General features: G+C 39.0%; 1 protein-coding gene across 1 annotated transcript in view; it reads left to right on the forward strand.

The window, feature by feature from the left end:
• The first annotated feature begins 866 nt into the window (after positions 1-866).
• The window catches only part of LOC127961822 (uncharacterized), a 10,539-nt gene continuing 809 nt past the window's right edge, over positions 867-10,596 (forward strand). Inside the window, exons 1-6 of the mRNA XM_052561095.1 lie at positions 867-909; positions 1,350-1,388; positions 3,873-4,131; positions 5,325-5,470; positions 8,466-8,745; positions 8,832-8,971. Coding sequence (XP_052417055.1) covers positions 867-909; positions 1,350-1,388; positions 3,873-4,131; positions 5,325-5,470; positions 8,466-8,745; positions 8,832-8,971 — 907 coding nt within the window. The remainder of the gene's footprint in view (positions 910-1,349; positions 1,389-3,872; positions 4,132-5,324; positions 5,471-8,465; positions 8,746-8,831; positions 8,972-10,596) is intronic.

Genomic DNA, 10,596 nt, shown 5'->3' on the forward strand with positions numbered 1-10,596 from the left:
GAGCAATTTGAGTTTGTGAGCATCTCTCTTTTGCTTTACTGAATTCATGCTATTGGTCTTACAATTACAATCATTTATTACTGTACTGCACATGTTTTTATACGAAAATATAACCTATATATGTGCGATGTTCTGAAACATGTTTAGTAAATTTGGCGTCAAATTTCGTCTTGCTGACTGATATAAAGATGTGAAGTAATATAATACAGATCGGGTAGGAGATACAATAATAATAAATCACTGATCCTGCTTATAGGCTGCTGTTGTGTACTGCAAATATTGCTAGAGGTTGCATGCACTGATGCATAATAATAATAATTGATGCATCGCCAAGTCAAGTCAACTGGAGAACTGTGTCAAAGCAACTATGGTTCTGGAAAAACAGTTCTGGAAACTCAATAATTTATCGGCTGCAAGATAAATCTTAATTATGATTTCTGCCTTTCTCAGTTTAATAAACCTAAATTAGTCTGAAAACACATTATGGGAAATTAAATATATTAGTTGATTCATTCATTATTTTTAAATGTATTGTTTTGGTTACAAACAGCAATAGAACATTTTACCATGGTATAACTAAATACTGTATGAGAGCCTTATTTGTCCACCAGTCTGCATGAATTTATTATTATTATTATTATTATTATTATTATTATTATTATTATTATTATTATTATTATTATTTAATCCAAATACATTTTAGGAATACTTATTTATGGGGTATTAAATGTTAAAAGTATCATATAACGTATATGACACCTCCTCTGACAGACTGACAGGAGTGGTATGTAAAGTTGAGCTAACGTCTCTCTCTCTCTCAGTCAAACATCCTCAGCTGAAGCAGAACGACTCAAGAAGAGCTTGATATGAACATGAAGGTTTGGGTAAGGAGCCTGTCACTTTTACTGGGTAAGTAAAATGTGCAAAACTTCAGTGTGTCTAATATCTTTCCAACGTTGTTGTTTCTACTACTCTTAAGTTTCACTATTCTGTGGTATATATTGTGGGAGGAGATTGGCCTGTAATGACTTTCAGGTGCAAACGGTTAGTACTGTGATCAGGAAAGTATAAAATAGTTGTTGCAGTGGCATATTCCTAAAGTTGTGCTTGACGTTCAGTCACTTAACCTTGGTTCTCGATGTGCAGCCTTAATCCTTGTGCTCAACGTGCAGTTTTATCCTTGATTTATTAAGAGGTTTTACACTGTCAGGAAAACAGGGCAGGCAAACATTCATTGCTGCAGTAAGAAAAAAAAAAAACTGTTTTAGGCCTAACACTTAACAAAATTTCATTAGGTTTATGATTCTATTTAAAACTAAGCATCATTCTGTGTTTCTCATTTCTTATAGGGTTTTTCACTGTTCAAATGAAGGCAAATGGAACAGAAGGTTGGATTGCATTAGTTAAACACTATTACATTTCACTATTACTTAACTTCATTCAAACTGTATACTTTTTTAACAGCCTTTATTTATTTAGACTATTTTATTTAGTGTTGGTGTGTTTTAATATTCTTTATCAAGAGGCTATATATTTTTAATATCAGCCATACACACTCCTGTTTAAAGTCATAAGTGTATTGTATTTGACTGAGTCTTAACTTAGGGCACAGATAGTCGGGATGAGACTATGTAAAACATCCAAAGTTCATTTGGTTTTACATGCCATTTGGGGTTAATCTAAAATAAATTAATTTAAATAATGGAGCTGCAGTTTGCATTAACATTTACTTGATGTCCTCAGGCCATCAAAGATGTAAATGAGTTAGTTTGTTAATGTCAACCGATTTGAAGAAAAGTGCCATTGCATCAGTGTCTCATCAACGGATGCTCTGCAGTGAATGGGTGCCGTCAGAATGAGAGTCCAAACAGCTGATAAAAACATCACAATAATCCACAGCACTCTAGTCCATCAATTAGGGCTTGTGAAGTGAGAAGAAATGCATACATCATTAAAGGGGGGGTGAAATGCTATTTCATGCATACTGAGTTTTTTACACTGTTAAAGAGTTGGATTCCCATGCTAAACATGGACAAAGTTTCAAAAATTAAGTTGTACGTTTGAAGGAGTATTTCTGTTCCAAAAATACTCCTTCCGGTTTGTCACAAGTTTCGGAAAGTTTTTTTTAGAGTATGGCTCTGTGTGACGTTAGATGGAGCGGAATTTCCTTATATGGGTCCTGAGGCACATCTGCCGGAAGAGCGCGCGCTCCCGTATAGCAGAGCGAGAGACATTCACTGATCAGAGCGAGAGCGTCGGGAAATGTCACAAAAGGAGTGTGTTTTTGGTTGCCAGGGCAAGAAAACCCTGCACAGATTACCAAAAGAGAAACAGCATTAAGGGACCAGTGGATGGAGTTTATTTTTACAGAGCATCAACGGAGTTGTGCAAGTGTTTGTGTTTGTTCCCTGCATTTCGAAGATGCTTGTTTTACAAACAAGGCCCAGTTTGACGACGGATTTGCACATCGTTTATTTCTTAAGGATAATGCAGTCCCAACGAAAAAGGGTCACGATCGTGTGTTGGAACCGCATGCGGTGAGTAGAACTGCTTCAAATATCTCTGTGTTGTTAACTTAGCAATCGGCGCGTAAGCACATCAAGTAAACAACATGCGATGTTGTCATCAAACTGCACTTTCCACATGTACAGCTTAAAAAAAAAAAGACGACATAAAGTGGAACTTAGTCATTTTCCAAAACCGCTAAGCAAATATATACAGTTTCAATACATACCACATAGAGACGTCGTTGCTGATGCTGCTCTTGTTAAATTTCAGCCTCTGGATCTGATTCTGGATCATAAATATACGCTGAATCTGACTGTTAGCCATGGTTTGTTTTGGTTGGTTTTGTCCTCACGGTAATGTCACAGCTTCCAAACGCTCTCAACGCAAAAGCTTACTGGCGCTCGTGATTCTTTAGCTCCGCCCACACGTCACGCCTCCAGCCAGTCGTGTTTTTTCCGGGAAAAATCGGTACAGTCTATCTTTCTCTTATGAATATAATAAAACTAAAGACTTTTTGGAGTTATGAAGGATGCAGTACTACTCTATAGGTACTCAAGATTAACAGGAGATTGAGTGAAAACCAGCATTTCACCCCCCCTTTAAGATATTTTACATTTAAAACGTAAAATACGAATTCACAATCCATAATAACGCCTTTTCCAGTGGAAAAAGTCATCTCGTCTGAATAAGGAGAGAAAAATGCAAATCAAGCACCATTTACCAGTGTCATACCAATGTATATATTTTTTTATATATTCTTTTCCATTTGCTTTATGACATATTATAATAAATGTATAATGTTCTACACCTATAATCATTCCAATTCGGTTTGTATAGCGCTTTTCATGACACACATTATGTCAAAGCACCTTCACAGAAACACAATATTAATGATGAAACGGACCCACTTTATATTAAGTGGCCTTAACTACTATGTACTTACATTTTAATTAATATTTAGAACAATGTACGTATTGTGTACATACATGGTTTTACATTGTACTTATATAAAAAAAAACTACATGTAATTACATCTGCATTTAATTTCTGTAATTACATTTATAATTACACTGTTGACCCATACTTTACACCTTAACCCACCCTTAAACTTACCCATACCTCCAACCCTCTCCCTAACCTTACCCCTATCCCATCTCAATAGCAGCAAAAGTGTTCTACAATACAATATGAACACAATAAGTGCATTGTACTTATTTTTTTATGTAAGTACATAGTAGTTAAGGCCACCTAATATAAATTGGGACCGATGAAACCATATTATTGCATGTTAAATTTCATCCAGAATATAAATAAATAATTTTCATTGTTAACATAAATGAGGGTTTCTCTTTAAAATGTTCCAGTGAACACAGCAAGATGGGGCTCAGCCAATCAGTCGACAACATATGCAAACTGTGATGCTCAAAGAGCACTGGATGGGAAAAACTCCACCTGCACTCATACAGATACACAGAGTGACCCGTGGTGGAAGCTGGACCTGATGAAGACGTACAGTGTGAACAGAGTGACCATCACTAACAGACTCGACTGCTGTGAAAGCAGAATAAACCGGGCAGAGATTCGGGTTGGAAATGATTCTTCAGATGTTTTTATCAATCCAATGTGAGTCTCTCTGATGTATTTTTACAGAGCCTGCAGAAAATCTGGCCAGTTGGTTGGTAAAGCCCTATGTCACTGAAAATAATGTAAACTCACAGTGAAGTGAGTCAGATATCGGTTCAGTGCAGTTAAGGACTAATCTGTCAGAATCTTGTCTTTTTGATCTATTCATTAACCATGCAGTTGTGCCCCTGTTAATTAATTGTAATATGTTAATCAAAGTTAATCAAATATCAAATAGTGTTATCAAAAAAAAAATAAAAAAAAAATAAAATAAAATACTAGGGGTGGCACGGTTCAACTTTTTCATGGTTTGGTTTGGTTTGTTTCACGGTTTTAGAGTGACTGTCTCCGTACAGTTTGGTATGTGCTATGTTTATGGAAAACTATACTTTCTAATAAAAAAATTAAAGGTTATTCTTTACTAAAGTTACAAAAGCTTTTTAATCAAGAGCATTGAGTGATTTCCTTGCTGTTGCTGTTCGATAAATATAAAGATTTTAAGACAGTGCACTGATACACTAGGCATACGTTCAGCCGGCTATGTATGTTGTAGGATACTTACCAAAACAGGCATTTTGACATGTTTTTTTTTGGGGGGTTTGTCCATTTAAAGACAATACTTCAGACATATCTTATATCTGCACGTGTTCTGAGGCACGGGTTTGCGCACTTCGGATGAGCGCACACACAAGCTAGCATACTCTGGCTCTTAAAATGTTGAAACTGACAAAGCTTAAATGAGTTTAGTTTAAACACAGATATTAAGGTGTGCTATTCAGATCTCATCTGTGCCATGAGCTATCAGCACCCGGATGATGACAGAAGAAATAACTGCTCATATACATAATTCACATTGAACAAGAGTGAATGATTTGTCAAGGTTTATTTTATGTATTTTTTTTTATTTTTTTTTAATCGCTGTTGTTGTAATATCTGGGAAGACAGAATGCACATGCATCAACAGAAAGATGTATTAGCTGAACCATGTTTTTTTTTTTTTTTACGTGCTATTTATAGCAACCCATATTACAGATGCTTTGTCAGATTTAAGTTGAACCGCTGTCCCAGCGCATGCCGAACCATGTGTGGTGAACCTAACGATTCGTTTTTTTCAGCGAACTGTGCCACCAGTAACAAATACAGTTAGGGATGATGAACAAAAGAAAGCTACTCACTCTTTCATCTTTCTCCAGATGTGCTGTAGTTTCTACTATTCCAGCAGGAGCTACCTACAGCTACTCGTGTTCTGGGATGGAGGGACGTTACGTTACTGTGAATATTCCTGGAACTTCACAGATTCTGACTCTCTGTGAAGTGGGAGTCTATGTGATTTTTCCAGGTAATTCACTATTTAACAACCTTGTGATTTTGACTTTTAAAGGGGTCATCGGATGCAAAATTCACTGTCGTGGCCTAATGGTTACAGAGTCTGACTCGCAATCGAAGGGTTGTGAGTTCGAGTCTCGGGCCGGCAGGAATTGTGGGTGGGGGGAGTGAATGTACAGTGCTCTCTCCACCCTCAATACCACGACTTAGGTGCCCTTGAGCAAGGCATCGAACCCCCAACTGCTCCCCGGGCGCCGCAGCATAAATGGCTGCCCACTACTCCGGGTGTGTGTTCACAGTGTGTGTGTTTGTCTGTTCACTGCTCTGTGTGTGTGTGCATTTCGGATGGGTTAAATGCAGAGCACAAATTCTGAGTATGGGTCACCTTACTTGGCTGAATGTCACTTCACTCACTCACTTTTCACTTTTTCACATGTTGTTTGAACTGAAATGTGTATAGCCAGTGTGCCTACACAACCATCCAACAATGATAACAATCCACCCAGTGCTTTTTTAAAAATCTCTATAAATCCAAACCTCTTTCTCAAATCAAGCTGATCTCAGATTCCTGCCAGTGTGACATCACAATGACAGACACCTCCCATGATAGCACAGATTAGACTGGTGTCTGACATGCCCTGAGTAACTTTCATCGGTCTGCCATTGTTTCACCACCAGAACAGATGAAAGCAAGAATGACTCCTATTGTTTTTGAAGGGAATGCGCCCCCATCTACCTAAATGTGTCTATGTTAGCACTAATCATTCATAATCCATCTATTTTTTTTTTATATAAATCAAGTCAAGTCTGCATTATTGTGAATTCTTCCAAATATACAGTACATACATAAAGATAATTGAAACTGCGTTACTGTCAGACCCTTTGTTCATACAGATAAAAGTGTTAATGCTGAATGAGGGAGTGAGCAGACCAACACTGTACAAAGTTTCTGGTGCGCTGAAGTTCAGAATTCAGTGATGCATGGGGAAAAAGAGAAGCTGTGTGATGGCAGCAGACTGAAGAAGCTGTGTGATGGGTGGGTGGGATCACCTGTGATGCAGAGGGCTTTGCTAGTGAGACGTGTTCCATAAATGTCCTGGAGGGAGGGGAGAGAGACACCAATGATCTTCTCAGCTGCTCTCACTATGCGTTGCAGAGTCTTTCAGCAGGACGCGTGGCAGGCGCCATACCACACAGTGATGCAGCTCGTCAGGATGCTCTGGATGGTGCCTCTGTAGAAGGTGTACAAGATGGGGGGTGGGGCTCTGGCTCTCCTCAGTTTGCGGAGGAAGTAGAGACGCTGTTGTGATTTCTTGGCCAGTGCTGCGGTGTTTTCAGTCCAAGAGAGGTCCTCTGTGATGTGCACACCCAGGAACTTGGTGCTGCTCAGGTCTTCTAGTCAGAAAGTCTAACAGCCAGTTGAACAGCAAAGTGTTGAGCCCCAGCTGGACCAGTTTGTAGATGAGCTGTTGAGAAATGATTGTGTTGAATGCTGAACTGAAGTCTATGAACAGCATTCTGACATATGACTTTATTTTTCTCTAGATGTGTGAGTGCTAAGTGGAGGGTAGTGGTGATGACATCATCGGTCGAGCGACTGGACTGATATGCAAACTGGAAGGGGTCCAGGGAGGGGGGGAGCGCAGACTTGATGTGGTGCATGACTAGCCGTTCAAAGCACTTCATGGGAACGGGGGTAAGTGCAACAGGACGGTAGTCATTGAAGCAGGATGGAGATGGCTTCTTCTGAACTGGGATGATGGTGGTAGCTTTAAAACATGTGGGAACAACAGCCTGACTAAGTGAGATGTTGAAAATGTCTGTGAAGACATCAGTGAGTTCTGCTGCACAGTCTCTCAGTACACGCCCAGGGATGTTGTCAGGACCCGGAGCTTTGTGTGCATTGATCTTCTGTGCAGTGGTGCTGTTTTTGTTGCTCAAAGCGAGCGAAGAAGGTGTTCAGCTCATTTAGCAGAGAGATGCTGTTGTCACAGGTCCGTGGTGGGGGCTTGTAGTCCGTAATGGTCTGTATCCCCTGCCACAGGTTCCTAGTGTCTCTGCTGTCGCTGAATTGGTGAACTATCCTCCTGGAGTGCTGTCTCTTAGCCTCTCTGATGCCGCGGGACAGGTTGGCCCTGGCTGTTCTCAGGCCCACCTCATCTCCAGCTCTGAAGGCAGCGTTCCGCATCTTCAGGAGTCTGTAGACCTCCCATGTCATCCACGGCTTCTGGTTGGCCCGGACAGTGATGGTTTTTGTGACTGTTACATCATCTATACACTTGTTGATGTAAGCAGTGACAGTCTCTGACTACTCCTGGAGGTCAGTGGCGTTATTGCATGTGGCAGCCTGCTTAAACATATTCAAAGCAGTTTTGAAGATCTTGAAGATTTGTTTGTGAACTGGTTTGGTGACTTTAATGAGCGGTCTGTATGCAGGCATTAGCATGACAGTGATGTGGTCTGAGGCTGCGAGGTGGGGCAGGGGAAGGGCTTTGTAAGCTCCTCTCTGTGTGGCGTAAACAAAGTCCGAAATGTTTTTAACTCGTGTTGGAAATTTAACGTGTTGGTGTATTTTTGGGAACACACTTTTGGTCTACATGGTTGAAATCCCCAGCTATGATGAGAAAAGAATCAGGGTGTGCTGTCTGCTGCTCACTGATGTGCTGGCACAGTTCATTAAGTGCATCGGGAGAAATGTAAACAGTCAGTCCTGAATTGTGTGCTTTGAACTGCAAAAAATAAATAAAAATAAAAATAAAAAATTACCTTTCTCCATACCCTTTTTTATGTTTTAACAACATTATGGGGCAGTTCATGTCAGATGTTACTGATTTAAAATGTTATTTAAATCCTACAGGATTTTTTTTCTTCACATTATTTACAAGTGAAAGATATTCCTTGAAATTGATAGATCTGATAGAAATACATTATAGATAAGTAAATCTCCTGAAACTCATATACAAAATATGCTGACTAAAACTATTTCTTGACACTATGACATCTTCCAGGTAATTTGGCGACAGGAAGAACCGTCACACAGTCATCAACCTATGGCACCTGGTTTGCTCAAAAAGCTATTGATTTCAATCCAGGTTTCATCAAGCCATCATCATCGTGTTCCTCAACCACTGCTCAGACTAACCCATGGTGGAGGGTAGATCTGCGTTATATTTACAGAGTAAGTAGAGTTGTCATCACAAACAGACTTGACTGCTGTCCAGAACGAATAAATGGAACGGAGATTCGCATCGGGAATTCTTTGGAGAACAACGGCAACAACAATCCCATGTGAGACCCTCTTTCAGTAGCTTTAATATCCATAAAATAATCCCTATAAAGAAAGTCTAGAAGTCTAAATGAGGTTTTCTCTTTAGATGTGCTGTGATCTCTAGCATTCCAGCTGGTGTTTCCTCCACCTACACCTGTAATGATATGGAGGGTCGATATGTGAATCTGTTCATTCCTGGAGATTCAAGGTTTCTTACTCTGTGTGAGGTGGAGGTCTATGGAGAAGGTGTGATCAAACAAGGAAAATTAAGCTATATATGAAAGAAATCCAAAACAGGATTCTTACGAATTTTGGGCTGTTGATCCCAAAAACAGTATCTGTTTCGCTTGACCAAAGTTTTTCAAGATTACAAGCATTTTTGCATTTGAGAACCATTCATGTTGAGAATCCTTGTATTCTTACTTAATCAGCAGAAGAACACCACAAATACGAATCCTGTCTGAATCTGAGGCAGATTACAAATAATTGTTTAATTCTCAACCCATGTTCACGTATGAAATTATTTTAGACATACTCCTGATTTTATGGTTATAATTATGACCAGTGACAGAAGAAAATGCAAACCTGAGCCACTATTCTTTTCTTTTTTTTTCTGCTATATCGGTGGGTGTTTTACCACATGAAAATATAAAAAAATATATATTACAATATTTAGTTAAAAATGCATTTATTCACTTACAAATTTGTTGATGCTTAAAATTTGCTGATGCTATTTAATGCCAAGTTCCTAAATTATGTAACTAATAACTTACCCTCATGTCGTTCCAAACATGTAAGACCTCCGTTTATCTTCGGAACACAGTTTAAGATATTTTAGATTTAGTCCGAGAGCTCTCAGTCCCTCCATTGAAGCTGTGTGTACGGTATACTGTTCATGTCCAGAAAGATAAGAAAAACATCATCAAAGTAGTCCATGTGACATCAGAGGGTCAGTTGGAATTTTTTGAAGCATCGGAAATACATTTTGGTCCAAAAATAATAAAACTGGATAAATAAAACTTCAACTGGTTTACTGAATCGAACTGTCTGAAAGAACTACTGGTGATCAGAAAACCGATGCAACCGGTTCTTCACTCGTGAACGAGTCAGTCTATTGCTCATTATCTGGCTCGGCTCGGTGTTCATCTTCAATTCTCTCTTTACAGCAGTTCAGTCAGTGTAACGTTACTGTTTGAGTGAATTACTCCGGGATATTGGTTTATTTTAACTCAGAAGGAGTGTCAGTCACATTAAAAAAGTGAACAGCTTAAGTCATTTGTGGATTAATGCGTATTGGAGACGCCAACCGTTTAAAATGATTCAGTTCGATTTGGTGAACTGAATGCTTCGTTCGCGAACCGGATATCCAGACTGCTTTGTTTTGAACTGTCTCACACAGACACGGAAGAGAAGACAATGCTGAATAAAGTCGTCGTATTTGCTATTTTTGGACCAAAATGTATTTTCGATGCTTCAAAAAATTCTAATTGAGCCTCTGATGTCACATGGACTACTTTGATGATGTTTTTATTACCTTTCTGGACATGGACAGTATACCGTACACACAGCTTCAATGGAGGGACTGAGAGCTCTCGGACTAAATCTAAAATATCTTAAACTGTGTTCTGAAGATAAACAGAGGTCTAACGGGTTTGAAACAACATGAGGGTAAGTTATTAATTACATAATTTTGCTATCTGGGTGAACTAACCCTTTAATATCATCTGGGTCATATTTGTTTCACTTTGAGTAGGCTACATGACCTATTCATGTTCCATTAAGTGACATGCATTTGCACCAAAATGCTGTGAATTGGAGTCAAAAGCTGCAATGATAAGATTATGTATTGACAATGATTAAATGACGTTATT

Source organism: Carassius gibelio, chromosome B7 (assembly GCF_023724105.1).
Source record: "Carassius gibelio isolate Cgi1373 ecotype wild population from Czech Republic chromosome B7, carGib1.2-hapl.c, whole genome shotgun sequence".
Lineage (NCBI taxonomy): Eukaryota > Metazoa > Chordata > Actinopteri > Cypriniformes > Cyprinidae > Carassius > Carassius gibelio.